This window comes from Dipodomys merriami, unplaced genomic scaffold (genome assembly GCF_024711535.1).
Source record: "Dipodomys merriami isolate MVZ:Mamm:240054 unplaced genomic scaffold, mDipMer1.0.p SCAF_6, whole genome shotgun sequence".
Taxonomy (NCBI): domain Eukaryota; kingdom Metazoa; phylum Chordata; class Mammalia; order Rodentia; family Heteromyidae; genus Dipodomys; species Dipodomys merriami.
The window spans coordinates 55707515-55729756 of NW_027206179.1; the positions used below are offsets into that span (position 1 = coordinate 55707515).

At 40.3% G+C, this 22242-nt stretch overlaps 1 protein-coding gene across 1 annotated transcript in view; it reads left to right on the plus strand.

Annotated features, from left to right (window-relative positions):
* Lhfpl6 (LHFPL tetraspan subfamily member 6) overlaps nt 1-22242 on the plus strand; it is a 227497-nt gene that overhangs the window by 180986 nt on the left and 24269 nt on the right. The window contains exon 3 of the mRNA XM_070002913.1: nt 17372-17470. Coding sequence (XP_069859014.1) covers nt 17372-17470 — 99 coding nt within the window. The remainder of the gene's footprint in view (nt 1-17371; nt 17471-22242) is intronic.

The window sequence follows — 22242 nt, forward strand, 5'->3', positions numbered from 1 at the left end:
GTGTATGTGCAAGTACTAGGGCTGGAACTCAGGGCCTGAGTGCTGTCCTGTAGCATTTTTACTCAAGGCTGGTGCTCTTTCCATATACTTCCAGTTTTATGGTGATTCATCTGGTGTCCTCAGATCTTAGCCTTGTGAGTGTGTGTGTGTGTGTGTGTGTGTGTGTGTGTGTGTGTGTGTGTGTGTGTGTGTGTGTGTGTGTGTGTGTGTGTGTTGCCAGTCTTGGTGTTTGAACTCAGGGCAAACTTCTTTGCTCAAGGCTAGTGATCTACCACTTGAGCCACTGACTCCACTTACGGATTTTTTGGTAGCTAATTGGAAATAACATTTCTCATGGGCTTTCCTGTCCAGCCTGGGTTCAAACCATGATCCTCAGATCTCAGATCTTTCTGAGTAGCTAGGATTACAGGTGTGAGCCACCAGGGCTCAGATCGCCCCTAACTTTAAACATCCATGGAGAACTGCAACATAAAGCTCACCTTGGACAAGCTCATTTATAGAAAGGCTGAAATGCATTCAGAGTCAGCCCTACTTGTTGGGTGGTATCAGGTCCCAGCCAAACCAAGTAGTCCTCAGTGGAAAGTCTGACAGGGGCTAATACAACCACCAGCATGAATGATGGCCCTCTCAGGTGTAGGTTTACGCAACAGGGGAGAGGGGGAGAATGGAGACTTACCACTTGTAGTCTGTGCTCTCCAAGCAAGAAGCAAGAATTGTAGCTGTTAGATCCTTAAATCCTGGAAGGAGGAGGCTCTGGGAAAGCATGCACAAAGCAGCCCAAGGGGGAGAGTCCTAACGATAACTCCTTAAAAGGAGGCTTTAAATGGTCTCAGCTGATTCATATTTTTAGAAAATTGTTTTGACTCAGCCTGCCTGACGGTAATACTATTGCCAGAAACAGCAATGAAAGGGCGATAAACAGCGCTGAGATCTCTCCTTTTCTGCCTACCAGGAAGCCCTGGCTAGTACAAATCACTTCGACAGCCTTTGATTAGCAGCTGCTCCTTCTACTAGGTAGAAGAAGCACATTTATCTGTGGCATGGTTTTCCCTTCATAAATTAAGCTAGGAATTTGGCACTGAGGACAGTTCCTCTGGAGGAAGCCTGGTCGGAGCCATGTCCATCACGTCTCTGGAAATGTTCATGTTTGAGCCTCACAATGTGAAGCAGTGGCTGGCCAGGGTGTCAGGGCCAGGGGACCCACTGAGAAAGTCTTCATCTCTTAGATTGAGAGATACACGGTACCTCTGAATGTCATGTCACCTCTGTAGATATTATGGGCTTTTTTTTCTTTTTCTTTCTATTGCAAAAAACACTTTGGTTAGAGAAGTAAAAGATTTTTATGCCATTCCTGATTCTTTTTTTCCACCTAACTAGATGTCTCTTAATCTCTTCAAACTACAGTTTGTTCTTCTAATGCCCATTTACCCTCCTGCTCAAAAAGAAATGGGTGTCATCTTCAAACACATAAAGACACAGGATTAACTCCAAATATCTTACTGGCGCATCAGTGTTTCTCTAACGTGTTGAAGAAAGCCTGCATAGATATAGATAAATAGCTAGCTAGCTAACTAGATAGACAGACAGACAGACAGACAGACAGACAGACAGATAGATAGATAGATAGATAGATAGATAGATAGACTGATTGATTGATAGATACATAGATAGATACATAGATACATAGATAGATACATAGATAGATACATAGATACCTAGACATTTTAAAGGATTATCTATGGAGTAGGATGGAAAATTCTATGGATAATTTTCAAATAGATGCAAGAATAAAAAACAAATGTTCTTATTGCCTTACCTGTGTAACTGTAAATCCCAGCTCATCACCTTTTCAATTAAAAAAATTTTTTTTAAAGTAGTAGAGTGCTAGCCTTGAGCAAAAGAACCCAGATACAGTGAGTACCCAGGTCCTGAATTGAAGCCTCATGACTGACAAAATAAATAAATAAGTAAATAAAAAAATTGGTTTCAGAGGAGGGCTGATTTAAAGTATGTGTCACTCTTCTTTAGGAATATTTTGATGGCAAAATTTGAGAAGCCACAGATCACATCATTTTCAGAGACTCTTTCAGCTATTACATTTGGAAATTCCACTCCTAAACTTTAAGGTCTCTGTTAGGAATCAAATATGTTGCAGCTCTAATTCCCAGTATCAAAGACTTGTGATTGTTTTTAAAAAGTCGTGACTAAGAAAATGAGGCCTGCTGGAAAGCATTATTCTCACCTGTACACATTACATAAAAATACTTTTATTTAAACTATCTTTCATTGTTTGAACACTGGATCTGAATATATTGTTCAGGTTTTTATTTGTTTAAATTTTGTATTTAGAAAATTAAGTCATCAAGCTAAGGAGTGAGATGTTTCATTTATTCATCATGTAGTTTGCTTTTACTTATATTTCATTATGCTAGTTAGGCAATCTATTTCATAACGATACACATAGTTTCATTGTGGCTGCTTGATGATGATGATGATGATGATGATGATGATGATGATGATGATGATGATGATGATGATAATGGCAATACCAAGGTTTGAACTCATGTTTGCTTTGCTTGCTTGCTTCACTGCTAGCATCACTTGCTACCACTTAAGCCACTCCCCTAGGCTGATATTTTGCTGGTTAGTAGAGATGGAATTTCATGGACTTTTCAGCCTAGACTGGCTTTGAACTGTTAGTCTACATGTCTCAGCTTCCTGTGTAGCTAGAATTACCAGTATCCGCCACTGGTGCCCAGTTATCACAGTATTTTAAATAGAAGATTCCTTTCTCCATTGGTAAACATACTTCAGTGTAAGTCTTTAATATATGTCTTATTTAAGATATAAAACCCACTAATGATAGAATATAGTAGTTTCAAATTTTCAGTTAAAAGTAAAAGCACCGTAAAATCGACTGGAACCAAAATCCTCAAATACTTTCAGAACTTATTTGGGACTGATCATTAAATCACAGACGGAAAAGTAAGAAGTTTCAGTTCTCCTTGACATTTTTAAGAGGGAAAGAAAACAAAAAGGAAAATCATTCTAGATGTCTTGCAAGAAATTGCTTCCAAATTGTTGTCTGTCAGCTATTCCAGATGGCTGCACTGTGCTTTCTTTTTTTTTTAAGTGAAATTGATGGTATTTTAAGAAAGGACCTGAGAAAAATAGCTGTGTTAACTTTTTTCCTGATGTTCCAGAGGGTAAATGAAGAAAAAAATATATATCTTTAAAGAAGTTTGAGCTGAGTGCCAGTGGCTCAGAACTATAATCCCAGCTAATCAGGAGACTGAGATCTCAGGATTTGATTTGAAGCCATCCCAAGCAGGAAAGTGCATGAGACTCTGATTTTCAAATAACCACCAGAATGCAGGAAATAGAGATATCTTATAGTGCCAGCCTTGAGCAAAAAAATCTAAAGAACATCACCCAGGCCCTGGGTTTAAGCAGGCAGAGGAAAAATGAAACAAAACAAAACAGAATTTTTAATGTGTTGCCTACCATACTAGCTTATAGTGGATGTCAACAATCTTGTGATGACTTTATATTCTTTCTTAGTGTCCATAAAAAAGGTCCTTGGTGAATCTAGACCATGAAAAGACTTCACCATAAGTTGAAAAGTTACTAGAACCCTGCTACACATGTCTCTATACTTTATTCAGAAACATGAGAATATTTGCATTTATTATGATCAAACTACATATACAAGTTATGTATAATTATGTACATAGCTTGTGTATGTGTGCTTATGCATATACACAGATGTATGTGTGTATGTTTGCATCCATTCCATGTATATACTAATGCTTACTATGTCTTTATGATAAGAGGAGGTTTTTTCCTTATTTTTTGTTGAAGAAACATGCCCAGCTGAAAGGCAAGAATGTTTCCCAGAATCACAGAATCAGAGGAGAAGGTGGTGCCAGGAGACAAAATGAGGGCAGATTCAGTTAAAGACCTAATTGGATTTTATTTGTGAGCCCTGAATCAAGACAGCCTCTATTCAACAAAATAGAATGAGAGTTCCCTCGGGGTATTGGCAGAACCCTGTGTTTTGTAAGTGGAACCAGAAAACATAATAGGAAAAAACTAAAACAAAAACAAAACCAACAAAACAAACTCACAACCAACAAAACAAACTCACATCCAGTACTTTAGTTTACTTTTTCCAAGGGTAAAGCAGAGGGGACTTCCTTCTCATGCTGGCTCTTTGAGGATATTGAATTTTCCTTCCCTCTAGATTTCTGGAAGGTCAGGAATGGCTTGTCTTCTGCTTGATGGTGTGGAACTTCAGAATGAGCCACTCTATTTTGTTCTGGTCTGTTGGTGCCTGTTGTAGAAGTTCAGTGCAAACCTGTGGTTTGCTTTAAGCCAGTGGACTTAGCTCTAAAGCTTTGCTTTGAAACCCGATACAGACATCGTTCACTAAAGCATTCAAAGGAGTAGAAAAGACCTGGATTCAAGTCTAGCCTCTCTTATGGTAGTTTGTCATGACAAAAATATATGCATTCTCATGCTTTAATTCTCATGCTTTAATGTTTGTGAGCTAGGGATAAGTGGTAGCTGTTATAAGAGTTGCTAGAGCTTAAAGAAAAAGTCCCAAAATCAAAGCATGATATGCTGCTTTCATTACTGCATAGCCTCATTACTTGATATGTTCTATTATACAATGTTGACAGTATTTTTAAATTCTCTTCTTCCCTTGCCAAGCTTCAAGTGGCTCCTTGTGGCAGATCCCATCACTCATGGAGAGATGACAGATAAGACAGACAGACAGATAGATAGATAGATAGATAGATAGATAGATAGATAGATAGATAGATAGATAGATAGATAGATAGATAGATAGATAGAATAAAACAATATATACTTGACATTTTCCTTTCCTGTTGTGGTTGGGTCCTGATTAAATTACTTAAGGGACTTTACACTCCCACCAACAATGCAGTAGGGTTCCCTTTTGGCCACATCCCCTCCAGCATCTGTTGTTATTAGAGTTTTTGATTCTAGCCATTCTAACTGGGGTGAGGTGGAATCTCAATGTTGTTTTGATTTGCATTTCTTTTATGGCTAGAGAAGATGAGCATTTCTTCATGTGTCTATTGGCCGTTCTTATTTCATCTTCAGAGAAGTCTCCTTTAGCCCACTCATTAATTAGACAGTTGTTTTTTTTTTGAGGATTTGTTATTGGGGGATTTAATCTTTTGAGTTCTAAATATATTTTAGATATGAGACTCTTGTCCATTGTATGGCTAGTGAAGATCTTCTCCCAATCCGTAGGTTTTCTATGATCTTTCTAGCTATGTCCTTTGCCATACAGAAGCTCTGCAGTTTCATACAATCCCATTTGTCCAACCTTTATTTGATTTGTTGTGCTTCCCTTATGACACAGCAATCCCAGTTGTGGGCATTTACCAAGATGATCACAAACTAAGATGATCACATAGCTAAGATATGGAACCAACCCAGATGCCCCTCAGTAGATAAATGGATCAAGAAAACGTGATATACATACATACATACACACACACATGCATATGTACACACACAAGTATATGTGCGCACACACACAATGGAATTCTATGCCTCCATCAGAAAGAAGGAATGACATTGCCTCATTTGTTAGGAAATGGAAAGACTTGGAAAAAATTATATTAAGTGAAGTAAGCCAGGCCCAAAGAAACATAGGTCCCATGGTTTCCCTTATTTGCAATAACTAGTATAAGTCGAAGACAAGCAGAAAAGGTCAAAAGCTATGTACATATGACCAGATAAGATGATGTTAAGTGAAATGAACCCCAAGATAGGAACACAAGTGCTTTTTTTTCTTTCTTGCTATTGTTTCTAACATATTTATAAGGTACCATGCGATTTTTTTGTTGTTGTTGCTTTGTATGTTCTTCTCCCATAGTATAACCCATTTTCATTGTATTTGATGTTGGTGTCCTGCATCTTGTATATACATTTTTCTAATTTGGGGAGGGGAAGGGAAATAACAAAATGCTGAAATAAGGATACAGGTTGACCCATTGTTACAATGAGATGTACAAGACACTACGTTGTAAACGAACTTTACAACTTGGGGAGAGGGGGGAGCTGAAGAAGTGGGGAGGGAAGGGATGGTAGGGGAAAAACAAAGGAGGAGTTAACAATGCTTGATAGGAAATGTACTCATTACCTTGCTCATGTAACTGTAACCCCTCTGTACAGTATTTTCACAATAAAAGACATATAAAAATAAATTACTTAAGGGACTTAAGAGCTTTAGAACTCCATGGAAATGAGTGAGCAGGTAATCTCTCAGTCCTTAGACACTTTATTGGTTCAGGGCAGTGAAGAGAAGAGAGGATTTTTGCTCTTTCTCCTCAATATTGTTCTGTTAGAACTACAATCAACTCCTAACATACAACTGACATAGTCAGAGAAACTCAAATTAAACCCCCCAGAGAGCTTGCCACCCCTTTAGCACATTACCCAGTCTCCATGATCTGTCACAAGCTTCTACTCGCTGTTAGGATATCAAAACTAGGAGAGACTTCCTCCAAAATTCCTCTCTCCCAGGGCACCTACCCCAAGTGAATCTCTACCAGGCACCTCTCCTAAAATGTGCTAGCCTGAATTGCCACCAGCTCTTGGAGCATCTACCATGGGCTGGGCATTGAATACTTTGTTCTGAGGTCACACCAGGGCCAAGAGGTGTATGTGGATGACTCTGTTCACACCTCCTCTGAGGGCAACTTGGAAGCTCTAAGAAAGTGACCTAGCTAAAACCACACACTAGAGGCAGAGCCTGGCACCAAGCCCTAGGCCTTTTGGCTCTACTTCACTCTCGTCAGCTCCCAGTTCAAATCTCTGTGGAGTATAAACCTAGACAAGGGTCCTTCTTCACTCATTTTGGCTGTAGATAACAATCTATATATGGATATTTCTAGACAAGATAGGACAAGATTCGACACTGGTCCCCTTCGTAACCTCCATATTTCTGCTTCCCCGTTCTTCCAGGAGAGCAGACTATGGTGGCACAGCACAGTAGTTCCCTAGCTCTTCCCAGAGCTCATAGGCTGATCCTCTGTGTGTTGGCAAGACCAGGTGGTTCCACATAGATCTCTAGCAGCTCGGCTTCACAGTCTTCTCTACTCAAAGCCATACTGTCTCCAACCCTGATTTAACCCACCCCAGTTCCTACAGGAGGATGTATGTAGTAGAGACTGTTCTCAATGACTCTGCTGATGCAGCACCTGGTCCTCGATCCCATCACCAGTGATTATGATGTCAGTTCATCCAGGGACTCTGAGAAAATGGCACAATGAACACATCTGCATCCATGTTCTTAGTTCCCACACTCAGAATAAATCACTCTGAAAGTCCAGAAATAAGAAGCCAAGCTGTGTGTGAAAGCACATTGGCTTGAATCAAGTCCACCAGTAGTCTGCCTGGCCTGTGTAACCAGAGTCCCAGGCCACAGGTCCCACATGTCAGGTCTGGCTACTTGCCTCAACGTACCCAATAAAGAGAGGAGTAATGAGGAAAGCAAAATGAAGAAAGTGATTCAGTGGTATGGGAATACTGAGGAAGAGGTACAGGAAGCACTTCAAGTGCATCTTCCTGGGCACGGACATGAGCTTTAGGTTTAAATAGAGGAAGAATTAGGCAGTGGGCAAGGGGCATGTGTAATCCAACCATTCTGGTCAAAATATAGTGTGGTCAATTGTTACCTTAGTTCTGGTTCTATGGAGGAGAAGCCATTATCGCCTGTATCACTTGAGGGGAGCAATGTGGTTCCTGCACCAGTGTGCATCTTCATCATCATCCTCTTTTCTGGTTAGACCATCCTGGAGACTCTGTTGGTCTGTTTTTTGAAGAGTAGTTTCAGTCTCTCCACAGAAAAATGTTATTGATCAATGCTATCCTTCCTGGAACTCAACTTGACGCAGGAGAGAAAGACTCAGAATAAGGGTGGCCGATATAAAACAAAAGGAGAAATACCAAGCTTTTCTTTGCTTTTAGTCAATTTGTCCTCATAAAAAATCCATTTTTTGTTGTTGTTGTTGTCACTGTTGTTTTGTAAAAGCAGCACTGTTACTAAGCCTTACCAAGTAAGATTCTTGATTTGACTCTTTTTAAATTTATCTTGTGTGTGTGTGTGTGTGTGTGTGTGTGTGTGTGTGTGTGTGTGTGTGTTGGTCTTAAGACTTGAACTCATGGCCTACATGCTGTCTCGAGCTTTTTTGCTCAAGGCTAATGCTATATCACTTTGAACCACAGTGCCACCTCCAGTTTTCTGGTTGTTAATTGGAGATAAGATTCTCATGGGCTTTCCTGCTGAGGCTGGCTTTGAACTGAGATTCTCAGAGCTCAGCCTCCTGTATAGGCTTCACCTGTAATGCACAGCTTTGATTTGACTCCTGGCATCAAGTACTATCCCTACTATTTCATTTAACCATTGCAAACCGCCCTGAGAGGCAAATGTTCCCCTATACACACACAAACTTTACAGAGGAGGAAAAGAAAGTCCTGAAGAAGTGAAATATAAAACTGAAAGCTAGCAACCTCACGGGCTAGAAAGATACAAATCAAAAAACCTCTCCCCAAGTTTCATTGTTTGAAACAACTTTTCTTTTTCTACCAAAGATTGCCTGGGATTCTAGGAAGAGAAAAGATGACAAGTCACTCAAGGCTGAAATTAACTTGTGAATTTTTTTTGCTCTGAGCTAAGGAGCAGGTATTCTGGTGCCTAACGCATTGTATCTGTCTTTCCTGTTTTCTCTCACATGAGCTGGAAAAGGGATAGAAATGAGAATCCATGAATTGTTTTGGGAAACATTTTAAGAAAGCCCCAAATGTACTGACTGCCTTCTGCAGGGTATTTTATTTTGCAGCAAAGAAAGTTATATGATGATTGGATAAAATATTTTATCAGTAAGGAAATAACTTTATTTCTATCTTATATATCCGTGGTGAGATACACTTCTTGAGGTCAAAGAGCTCTTGAGGGCCCAGGCTCTTTGTGTGCTAGAATTCACAATTGGGGTTGACATTCAGGGATGGGGGATTTACAGGGCTCCCAAAAGCCTGTACCTTTCTTTGATTACAGGCAGCAGATTGGCTAAAGCAGTCAGTGTTGAAGAGAAGATAATTTGAAATCTCTCGATTTTTCTCCCTATTTCTCCCTTTCCATGTATACAGATTTCAGGTCCTGTATGAATATGCAGAGCCCTGAGGTAGGATAATGAATATTTGGAATATTGGCAAGCATTGGAAGACAGAAGGTAGGAGCACTGGCTTAGGGCTCTGAAAGACCTGGATGTGTTGTCTCTACCACTTAGCAGGTTTATGAATATAGGCCTGCTTTTGGTAAGCTTTGATTTCCTCTTCTGTTAAAGGGAGGCAGTTGTAAGTTGATGCCAGCTGTAAGTAACTATTCTATAATTTGTCGTAGGCTTTTGTGAGTACCATGTAATACTACTACTCCCATTTAATATTTAACAGGTATCATACATAAATGAGTTGAATTAGACACAAATCATCACATTAGAGTTTGGGGCCTTCCAGAGATGGAGTGCTTAGAAATAATTACAGCACAAAATATCACACCTCAGAGCAACAATGGAGTGCGTATCACCACAAGAGCTCAATGCTGACATACCAGGGAAGGCTACGTGTTGAGGTTTCTAGACTTTTATGATCAGTATTTTCAAGGTGGAGTTTGCTCCTTAAAGTGAGACAGAGGACAAATCCCAAGAAAATGACAGACAGACCATTGTGAAAAAAAAATTGGAAGGAAACTAAACATGTTGTTTTTCTTGGGGTGCTTTCAGCAAAGAAAGATTTATACTGGGATTTGATAAAATACGTGTGTGTGTGTGTGTGTGCGTGTGTGTGTGTGTGTGTGTGTGTGTGCGCGCGTGCGAGTGAGCGCGCGCACACGCCAATAGTGGGACTTCAACTCAGAGCAGCTTTTATTACTGAAGGCTGGTGCTCTGCCACTATAGACATCCCACTTTTGCTGGTTCTTTGGAGAGAAGAATTTCAGTATTTGTCTGCCAGATCTGGCTTTGAATTGTGATCCTCAGATTTCAGTCTCTTGAGTCTAGGATTATAGGCCTGAGCCACTGGAGCAAAAATACTTTTGATAGTTAAGAAATGTCTGTATTTTTGTTTCATTTTTCAGCATTGAGAAATATATTTCTGATGATAAAGAGTAGATTCAGTAGCAGATAAAGTCATATATCCCAGTCAGAAAAGCCTTTGAGAATGGGCAAGGTAGCAGAGCTGGTTAACAACATGGCTCTAAACTGTATTCAGTCTCATGATTGAGACACAATTGCTCCAGAGAAGTTAGGCATAGAAATTTCAAGCCACACAGTAAAACATGACAGTGGCCAAAGCCAGCACTTCCCTGTATGACCTCAGGCTGTGGGTTTTGAGTATGTCACTCAGGTGTGGACTGCTGACCCAGCACTGAGTTGGTTGTATGTGGAAAAGTACCCTGGGCTGAGATCTGGGAGCCCTCCTTGAGGTCCATATGAGCTCTGTGTCTTTGGACAAGCACCTTCTGTGCCTCGGTTTCTAGAAAACTAGGCAAGGAGATGTGCTTTATAAGAGCCTCGCCAAACCTCCTTGTTGAAAAAGATTATTATTCCTAATTGCATTTTCACAATGTTTAGGACTCTTCTGACCCTTGCTTGTTCTTTTCCCTTCCCTGAACTCCATTTATTTTGCGGTTATTATTTTCTACAGGGGTCCTTATCTGGGGATGAAAATGGATGAACGCTGTGCACATAAATTAGCATATGAGACTTGGAGATGGAAAGGTGCCAACCCCTTCCAAAGAGAAGTCCAGATAACAGGCTACAAGATTGAGCAGCTTTCCTGAGAACATAAATGTACACATTTTCCCTCAGCACTCACCAGTGAAAGAGAGAGAAAGGAATTGCAGGATAGATAAAAGTACCCGAAAAAACATAAAAGATGAATGGATGGAAAACATTGGTGTGACCACTGAGGGGGTGATGGATGGAAAAAGTCACACTATTTAAAAAATAAAATAAAATCAACAGCGGAAAAAGAATGGAGCAATAGTCATGCAAGGGAAAAAAAAGTGAGATTAAAAAAAACACACACACATGCAAAAACTTTAAAGAATGGCCTGGAAAAAAAATAAGGCTTTATGAGTTTAACAGGAGGGCTCTATTCTTACCACCTGTGGAGTGTAATTGGCCTGGGCTGACTGGAGGTTTGTTTTGCTGTCCTGCCAGAAGCTGGATTGTTATGTTAATATTCCGTGGTCTAAGTGTTTGAATAGAAAGTTTTGCCTGAAAGAAAATTCCCAGCCCCAGGTTTGTTCTTAGACACTGAACTCTTTCCAGACCTCACTCTTCACACTCAAATTCTAAGCAACAATTAGTATCATGGCAGATGCTTCTAGCATTTTGTGAGAACTAAAAGGAACCACTAGAAACTCTTCTGATATGTGGTCTGTTGCTGCGTAAAGTGGATCCATGCTAAGGTTTAGGTTCAGGAACTCATTTTGGGCTCTTGAAAGAATGGACATCTTTTGTAAGAGTTATCACTACCTAGCTCTCAAGTAACCACCTCTTTCTTTTTTCTTTTCCATTAACAGTGGCTTCTCCTTAAAGGTCATTCTGCTGACTTGGCTCTGAACATATTTTAATTGTCCTGGAACACAGTGTGAACCCATATGGCCTAAGTACTCAGGAGGAAGTGGCTAATGGACAATACATTATTCAATGTTTTTAAATTTCAGAAGTATTCAGTTACCTGATTCCTTCCTTCCTTCCTTTCTTTGTTTTTTTTTTTTTAGCTAATTGGCAATGCATTATTAAATTCTTTTTTAATTTCAGAAGTCTTGAGTCATCTGTTGGATTTCTCTTTTGTTTTTGGCTAGTTGTCAATTAAATGTTTTTTACATTTTAGAAGTATTGAGCTATCTGATGGATTTCTTTTTTAATTTCTTTTCTCTTCCCCTTACCCCCAGGAAGGAGCATCTCTCTATAATTCTCTTATAAAATGACCTTCCTCATGATCTGTGGCTATCTGGTAGCTGATTTAGCTCTGAGGCTGTGTGCAAACAAAAGATTGAACTAATGTGCAATTTCTGATTTACTCATGACCCCTTAAAAGTTGTTGAGTCTTTTGGGGCTGCGCAAATAGATTGACTGAATTGCAAGGGAGCCTGTAGCTGCAAATGATCTCTCACCTCCTCCAGTATCTCACCTCTGTTCTTGCTTCCTTGAAGCCTGCACATGAATTCACAGTGCCCTTCTTCACTTCCCCTCCTACCCACACAAGCTTTCAAAAATGGTGATAATTGGGGCTTTTTTTCACCATGAGGTCTTTTATGATGCAGTAAGAGAACTTGGCTAAAATTAAACTCATGTGGTAACCACAAGGTTTGTAAAGAAAATCCCTGTAAATAGTATTAAAGTTAGTGAGCTCAAAATTCTGATTGAGACATCATCTCCCCCTCGAATGTATCAGACAACTACAGCTGTTAAAACCTGTCTGGAGGCCCAGCACCAGTGGCTCATGCCTGGAATCTGGCTACTCAGAAGGCTTCGATCTGAGGACCATGGTTCAAAACCAGCCCTGGCAGACAAATTTGAAAGACTTATCTCCAATGAACTAGTAAAAATCTGAAAATGGAGGTGTGGCTGAAATGGCAAAAAATTAAGGGAAAGTATCTAGGTCCTTAACCATGAAAAGCAAAGCAAAGAAAAACAAAACAACCACTTTCTGGTTATCATGTAAATTCTAGAATATTCTATGAGCCCTATTTTAGCATAGAGCATAGTATCTCAATAGATTATAATCCATTGATTTCTAAAATGGATTTCGGTACACTACTGATTTCCACACCATATACTTGATGTTTAACAGTACTAAAACTAAACTGTAGGAAATTGCTTTCACTAAAAAGATGTTCTCATCCGAGATGGGGACTAAGTAGTTTCCAGGGCAGCCAAGGCAAAAACTTTGCAGGGCCCCATGATGCTACGAGCCAGCAAAGTAGGAAATATAAATAGAAGGATAGAGTCTAGGCCAGAGACTCTGTTTAAAAAATAAATAAAGCAAAAAGATTTGATAGTGTTGCTCAGTAGAAGTGCCCTTTTCTAACCAGAGCTCAAACTATAGTATAGTCACACACGCGCACATGTGCGCGCGCACACACACACACACACACACACACACACACACACACACACACCTACACCCAAAATGTTCTCATTTTCACATTTAATTATCTCTACCTTACAGTATAATATTTTCAGTATAGCCTGTAAAATGCTAGTTAACTTCAGTCCACACTTCTGCAGGCACTTAGTTAACATATGACATTCTCTCTGAAACCAAGCTCGTAGAGAGGTTAATTAGCATGCTAAATTCCATGAGCTGAGACCACACCACCAACAGAGTTAAAGGCTTATCTAGCTCTACTTTCCCCAGAGGTTTAAAAATTAGCATAAGTTATATTAGAGATAAATTAATTGAGGGTAGGAGTAATAGTCAGGAAACATTATAGGACATAAAGATTTCTATCAGCCTCTCTGCCCTAATATGAGCTGGACCTGAACCTAACAGGTAGGGGTAAGTCAGTAGAAGAAACCACTGGAGAAACCCAGAAAAAGGGGTGGTCCTGGGTCTGAAAGTTTTACCCACCTGTGAGAAGATCTGGGAAAGTGAAGTTCAGAGAAGTTGCCTCCGAGAATTCAGGAATCCGCAGACGCTGATGTCCCTCAGTAGGAAATGAGAAGAGATGCCCACCAGCCCCTGCCCAAACCTCACACCTACTGCCTGCAGGAAGGCTTTGGCCTGGCTGCAGCTGCCAAGGGGGTTGAAGAGTTCAAGGCCCATGGAATCTGTTGTTATATGATGTTATATGACACATGGCTTCTTGTAGGTATCCTGTGGCCTGTCTGCCTAACCTGATAATTTTGTATGGCCTCACAATTGGTGCCATAAATATCCAAATGGCACTTGGCAGAGAAAAAAAAAAAGAAAGGTTAGCCATCTCTGTCATGTGACATCATTCTCTTCTTCCTCTTCTTTTCATGGTGCCTGATCTTTGAAATAAGGGCCTTGTTCTCATTACACGAGCATTCTCAGTTGGTGCTCTCCTATGTCCCAGCCTTTTGCTGATTATTTTGAAGGCAGAATCTCATGGCCTTTTCTGCCAATGCTGTTTTCAAAACTCTGAGATCCAGAGGATCTAAGTATCTAAGATACTTTGAGCCACCAGTGTTGGACTTGATTTTGATTATTAACAAGCGAACTTGGGCCTACAAGAATTCTGAGAAGTCCAACATCCTTCCAAAGTGCAGTCTTAGGGCCACAGTAGCACATTCCTATTTACCTTTCTACAGGGAGGAAATGGTCTAGAGTTCCACTTCCAACAGCACTTGAAATGTGGCTAATGCAACCAAAGAATGGAAATTTTGTATTTTATTTAATCTTAATTAACTTTAAACAACTGCATGTAGCTCAGAGATTGTGTGGACAGTATAAATGAGACCTTTTTTGGTCATACCTTTTTCCCCTTCACTGAATGTGATGTGTTATATGACCTGAAGTTTCCCTGGGCTTGGTCATCTGATATCTGTGGAGGTTTGTTGCTGAGAATATCATGCAAGGTACTCATTAGGATGATTATATGATGGAGTTGTTTGCATATGGAGACATATCCCTGAGTTTTATGGAATTGATTTTTCTGTTTTGGGTACTTCCTGGCTAGAGATGCACACTACAAATCTGTTGGAAACCAGCCTGAGACTTCCTTGCAACATAATGTACAATGGTAATAAGCAGGGCAGTGGAGAGGTCATTGATATACCTATGGAATCCACAGCCACAAGAAGACAGCACTTCATCTTATCTCTGCCATCTTGGCTGTCTTCAGCTTAGACCTGAGCCTTGGGTTAAACAGAGAGAACTGGATGGGTATCTGATTGGTGGGTCTCCTATGTGTTTCCTGTATGGTTGTGGCACCAAAGGTTGAATATGCTTTCCTTATTTCCTCATGCTTTTGCCCTTCTTACTTCCTCATTCTCATGTAGTCCCCTACTCCCACTTTGTTGTCAAGCAGGTTATGGTTTATCCTGCCATCTTCAAGTTGTTATAGGCCATCACTCTGCGACTGCCTGCTCTTCTACTAACTTGTATCACAAGTTTTTTCTTCATTTTTTTCTTACGTGTGGATGTTTTCTGCTCAAGTATTTTCTGTACTTGTCCTCCTTAAAAATTACAGAATTTCAAACTATTATTAACTTATTAAGAATGAACATCATGGCAATGATACATTATTTGCCAAACATTACTGTAATTCAATTTACATAGATTTTGGCATATTCATTAATCATCTGATAGTGGGTAAACTAGTTTGCAATTGTCATCAGAACACTCATGTTCTATTCCAAAGGAAAAAGCCCAGACAGGCATTTGTCCAGTGAGTCAAACCTGATACTACTGCTTTCTGGATTAGCCTCAATACAGTTCACACTTAGGCAATAGCTACAGGACATTTTGGGTTCTATCATTTGAATGATTCTGCACCTTCACTTGGATCTGGCCCTTCTACACTAGAGAACTGCTTTTTTGTAGACCAAGGGAGGGCTGTCAGGGTCAGAAGTAATGAGTGTTGGTGGGTGCCTGGGGGTTCAAGACTATAATCCTAGTTACTCAGGATGCTGAGATCTGAGAATCATTGTTTGAAGCCAGCCTAGACAGGAAATCCATGAGATTCTTATCTATAATTAACTACTCCAAAGAGTCAGAAGTGGAGCTGTGGCTCAAGTGGTAGGACTTTATCCTTAGTGCAAAAAAGAGCTCAAGGACAGCACCCAGGCCCTGAGTTCAAGCCCCAGGCTTGGGAAGAAGGGGGGAGGAGGAGGAGGAGGAGGAGGAGGAGGAGGAGGAGGAGGAGGAGGAGGAGGAGGAGGAGGAGGAGGAGGAGGAGGAGGAGGAGGAGGAAGAGGAGGAGGAAGAGGAGGAGGAGGAGGATCACCACTACATAATAGATGTTTCTCCTTAGGCTTGGCAGCTCCTCTTTTGTTAGGGACATATTGTTTGTTCTCAGTCACCAACTAGCAGAGGGTAAAAAGAAGTGACAAGAATGGACAGAAGGGATTCCACATAAATGGGAAAGATACTCACGTCTAGATGCATTTGAATCCTGCTTCCACATTTCCATGTTAATGTGTTTTTCTAATCAGGGCCTCCCTGAGTGTGCTCCTGATAACCCTCATTTTCCCCTCACCCCATCAGATGACTTACGTAGTAGTCCTACTGTCTCAGCGCATTTGTGGCACTAACCGGTGATGATAATGCTCACTGATTGACAGGACAAGATCTTACTTTCAGATTAGCTGGCAGAATCAAATAGTGCGTGTATAAATCTCATTCATGTGCTTGTTAAACCGTATTAACACTTGATGCAAAACTAAAGATGCCTCGCTAATCGCAAGCTTGTAAGCCCAGTGTGCAGCCCTGATAACTTAATTTATCATAAAATGAAACCATCATTGTCTTTGTATTAATCAGTTTTGTTTTTTAGCTGTAAAGAGGATTGAGGTTATAATGTGTCTTCTATAGCATTTCTGTGTGTCATGGATGTGATTCTTAGCAAGAACAGAAAGGAGAGTTCATAGTCCTACTGATGAGCTGAACTGGTTCAAGAAAATCTTTCTATCCTGGGTAAAATTTGACAAAACTGAAACCTTCTATTTTTATTTTTATATTGGAAACAAAACCAAAAAAAATCCTAATGAATGACAAAGCATAACTTATTAGAAATTTTTGGTTGTTCTTGAATTACTTGTTTGCCTGGATTAATGAGGGCTTGTGGGTTTTAGTTCCTAAACAGGACTTGCAAGGTCCTTTTCGCTTAGAAAAAGCAAATTAGGAGTCAAAGGGAATTAATTGTCAGTGATTTCTTTTTTTCTTTTTCTTTCTTGTGCCAGTCCTGAGGCTTACACCTAGGGTACTAGCTTGACCATTTTTTGCTCAAGGCTAGCACCGTAAAACTTGAACCACAGCCTCACTTCCAGCTTTTTTGGGTGGTTAATTGGGGAGGAGTGTCTTCTAGGATTGTCTGCCAGGGCTGACGTTGAATTGTGATCTTCAGACCTCAGCCTCCTGAGTAGCTAGGATACAGGCATGAGCCACTGGTACAGGCTCTTTTTTCTTTAAGCAGATGTATATTGTTACTGGAGCCAAGTTGACTTTAGATTGCATTAGGGATTTGGGGCTGGTGATTTCAAAAGAATAGGCATCATGGTCTTGCAACTGCCAAATAATGATCCCCTTTATCCAGGGGTGCATTTTAAAGCCCTCTTGTCTTGTGTCTCCACAGGCTTGTTGATTGGTGCTGGCTGCGCTCTCTACCCCTTGGGCTGGGATAGTGAGGAAGTACGACAGACCTGTGGCTACATTTCTGGCCAGTTTGATCTGGGTAAGTTGCCTTCCTGGATGACACCATTTGTTTTCCAAAAAGAAATGTGTCCGGTATGCAGAAGAGACAGAAAAGGGAAACATAATCTTGTCTTATGGCCGGTAATAATCAACAATATATGTACATTCAGGTATTCATTTGTTCACTGAAGATTATTATAATTTGTTTACCTGGCACCACGAACTGTATTGTAGATACAAAGCTACAAGAGTTTATAGCCAGTCATTTATTCACTCAAAATCATACATTTATTACTCATTTCACGTATTCAAAACAACTCTCATTGTGAAAGTCACAATCTATCTCAGAAGCCACAGCAACTAAAATAATTGAGGAAATGAGGACCACAGCAAAGGAATCCAGTGAATTTTACTCCAGGCTAATAGAGCATGTTAGAGAAAGGATGGGACTGGAGCTATAGCTGAACAGAGTCAGGTATGTGGATTTTCAGGAATAGGCTGAGGCACCTAGAAGATCAAAAATACGTACTGCAAATGGCCAAAGGAGGGATGAGGAAGGCTCATCAGACCCCCAGGAGGGGCCAGGATGGAGTATGTGGGTCTCCATCTCATCACCTCCATTGATGAGGAGTGCTTTCTAAGTTTGCTTCTCTGTGTACAGAGAAAAACTTAGAGACGTTCCATGTACAGCTATAATGTATTCTACTTTATTTTTTTAGTCTTTCTCATCTTTTATTTCCTTTCCTCATTTTCTCTTCCCCTTTCAGCTTCTTTTTTTAATAAGTATTTTATTGTGAAAATACCATACAGAAGGGTTACAATTACATGAGCAAGGTAATGAGTACATTTCTTATCAAACATTGTTGCCTCCTCCTTTGTTTTTCCCCTACCATCCCTGTCCTCCCATCTCCACGACTACACTCCCCCCATCCCCCACTCACCAAAGTTGTAAAGTTCATTTTTCGACATAATGACTTGTACATCTCATTGTTGCAATGGGTCCACCTGTATCCCTATTTAAACAATTTGTTTTTTCCCTTCCCCTCCCCAAATTATACCAACAGCAAAAACAATGAAAATAGGGGTTATACCATGGGGGCGGGACATACAAAGCAACAAAAAAAATCACCTTATATTTGCAACCCACACAGTTTCTTTTTTTTTTAACCAAGTATTACATAGTGTGCATCATTTTATTTGTAATAATTGGGGAATATTTCACTTGGCTGATAAATTTACAGTTGCTGAACCACTTCCTTATTTCCTCCCAGGGAACATTTAGTTTATTTCACTTTTTATTGTTTCAAAGCCCATTCTAATGAGTTGTTTAATAAATATGTGTTGTTTCTACCAAGTTATTTTCTTGGAGTGTTTTCTTTTCTGGATCTGGTGTCAATAGCTCAAAGAATAAGAACTCATCAAGCACAGATGTTTTCCTCACACTCTGCTAGGTTCATGGCTTAGAACCTTATAGTAAAGGGCAGATTAGCAAGAGAAAAGTATATGAATTCATTTAAATTAAGTTGTATATGATGTGAAACTCTATATAGGTCTTTATATAAAGATCAGACATCAAGGTAAACCTGTGGACTTGTTACGCAGGTTTCATGAGTAAGTTGTCAGTCATGGAGAAGTGGGCAAAAGGGAGATGATCTAATGGTAATAAACTAGGGCTAATAAACTGGGGGAACTGGACAAGTCTTCTGTGTGTGTGTGTGTGTGTGTGTGTGTGCGCGCGCGCGTGTGTGTGTGTGTGTGTGTGTGTGTGTGTGTGTGTGTGTGTGTGTGCATTGCCTCTGGGGCTTGAACTCAGGGCCTGGGGGATGTCCCTACTTTACCACTTGATCCACAGCTCAAGTTTTGGCTTTTTTGGTGCTTAACTGGAGAAGAGAGGCTTATGAACTTTTCTATCTGGGATTGGCTTCAAACCTTGACCCTCAGACTTCAGCCTCCTGAGTAGCTAAGAATACAGGTTCAACACACCATCACCCATCCTGACAAATCTTGTTGCACAGATCCCTTCATGTCCCTGTGCCATCAGAGTTAAGGATGACACCCCCTTCCTTTAGGTGTGGAGAGGGCACTTCTCTAATGAGGATCCTATGTCTTTGCTGCAGGAGAAGTTCACTCTGTCCTTCCTCAATTTTATAACCTGCTTCAGCAGAACAGGACATGAAAAGTTTTTCTGAAATGCCAACATGCCCTTTTGGGAGACAGCATGAACAATGTGCCGATCACTGCTAGTGATAGCAAATATATTACCCCTACTGCATAGATAGTGTCTGACATTAGTGTATCCAAAGGTACTTGGACATCTACTTTTCATATTAAATATTTCACCTTAAGAAGAAAGAAGTTCTAGCTGGGTGCCAGCTAGAATTTCTAACTCAGATCTGTTATCCTAGCTACTCAGGAGACTAAGATCTGAGGAGCCTAGTTCCACATCAGCCTTAGCAGACAAATATCTGAGGGTCTTATCTCCAATAGATTAGCCAAGAGCCAGAAGTAGAAACATTTGGCTCAAGTGGTAGAATATCAACCTTGAGTGAAATAAGCTGAGTCAACATGATAAGCCCTGAGTTCAAGCCCCAGGACAGGAACAACAAAGATCTGAAGAATTTTGGGCAATATTAGTATACCCATGAGTCATTTTCAATTTTTATTTTAGAACATCTATGAATTTTTTTTATTAAGATGAGAAAAGTAAAAGCGGTGAACTAAAAAGTGAGCCATTTTTATCTTAGCTATCTCTCCGCTTTCACTCAAAAAAAGAGTGGCTCTTTCCATAGAAAATAGGATGCTATAAATGCCACATCATTTGCATGGGGAAAAAAATGGAAGGATTTCCCTTTGTCTTCCTTTTTTGCAAGCAAGGCTGTCCTAAGTCTGAATTTCACTCCATGATTATCATAAATATAGACATAGAAAAAAGGTACTGCTGGCCCAAAGTTGACTGCCAGCTTTTTTTTTTCTTCTTTTGAAAACTAACTGTCCAGGGGAGATATTTTAATGTGGTGTTTGGCATTTTATCTTTCCCTAGTGTTTGAGTCCTTGCTACTTAACACAGGCCCCAACTTGATTATAAACCTGACTTGTTTTATTGCACATTGCCATATTAATTAGCAGATCTTAATGAAACGCAGATCCTGTTGTCGTTTTCATAAGTGCACCCCACTATTTTTATTTTCTTAGGAACATAGATTAAGAATGTGATTGTCAAATGAAAACCTAAAAAATGAATGAAAAACCAGTTCACCTCTTTTAGCAATTCTAGAAATTATGGTAGTCTTTCTCTTAGGTTGGATGATAAGGAGAAAAAGACATCACAGATGGATGAGAAGGGCCCTTGATCCCTTGAGTAATTATAAGCCTGTTTTCCCAGGCTCTTATTGTGTGGATTCTGCCATTTTGTCTTTTCCTTCCTTCCTTCCTTCCTTCCTTCCTTCCTTCCTTCCTTCCTTCCTTCCTTCCTTCTTCCTTCCTTCCTTCCCTCTTCCTTCCTTCCTTCCTTCCTTCCTTCCTTCCTTCCTTCCTTCCTTCCTTCCTTTCTCTTTCTTTCTCTCTTTCTTTTTCTTTCTTCCTTCTTCCTTGCCTGCTTTCTTTTTTTTCTTTTTCGGTTATGGGCTTGAACTCTGGACTTGGGCGCTATCCCTGCACTCTTCAGCTCAAGGCAAGCGCTCTACCGCTTGAGCCACAATGCCACTTCCAGTTTTGGAGATAAGAGTCTCACAGACTTTTCTGCCTGGGCTGGCTTTGAACCATGATATTCAGATCTCAGCCTCCTGAGTAGCTAGGATTACAGGTACGAGCCACCGGCACCTGGCTTCCTTGCCTTCTTTTTAAAAAATGACCTAAAAAAAAAACAACAATAGCCCAGAGACATCACTGAATATGTACCACTTATCTTTCTACTTTTTCAACATTTTCTTCATTTAGAAAATTACTGACTGCTGTAACCACTGGTAAAGGCTGAACTACAGAGCTAGGTTGAGCATTTTCCACAATGAGGGCTCAGGGACCCTGTGCAGTGACATCTACTATGCTAGCCACAGTTATACCTGCCATTCCACTTCTGAGAATCAAGCTCCTTTCTGTCTCCTCTCAAAGAAGATGGTATGTGGTCCCAACTTTCTCTTAAAGGTTGAGACATGTTAATGTCAATAAACTTTTGCTTCTTTAGTATGGAATAGGGGTCTTTTTCTGGTCCTGGTGAGACTCTTTGATTTGTTGATTGGTAGATTCCTGGTACTCGGGATCCAATCTAGGGCCTTGTACATACCAGGGAAGCACTGAGCTACACCTCAAGCCCTGCCATGGCATGCTATGTATGAAATGTAACTCTTAGCCAGTGCTTACTGAAAGAAATATTGTTTTATTTGTCTGTGGCAAATTATTGAAGGAGTGAACTAGTTTCAGTTAATCAGCTAACAAATGTATATGAAGTGACTGCAAGAATTCAGGTCCTATGTATACGAGGGACTGTGGAAATGGCATCAGGCAAGAATAAAATAAGCAAATATTCGCTGCCTTTGGGGAATTTAACATTGGCAAGGGAGGCAGATATTCAAAGAGATAATATACATGTGAAGTATGCTAGACAGGAAAAATACAGGGTACTACAGTGGGCATTGTGGTTGACTTACTGGCATTATTCTGCCCTAGTGGGTGAGATTAAGCCAGAGCCTGGCAAGCATTGCAGGAAAGAGCCAGATAGTAAATATTTTCAGCTTTGTAAGCCAGATGGTCTCAGTTGCAACAGCTCAACTCTGCAGTTGTAGCATGAAAATAGGATTATTGATACATGGCTGTGTC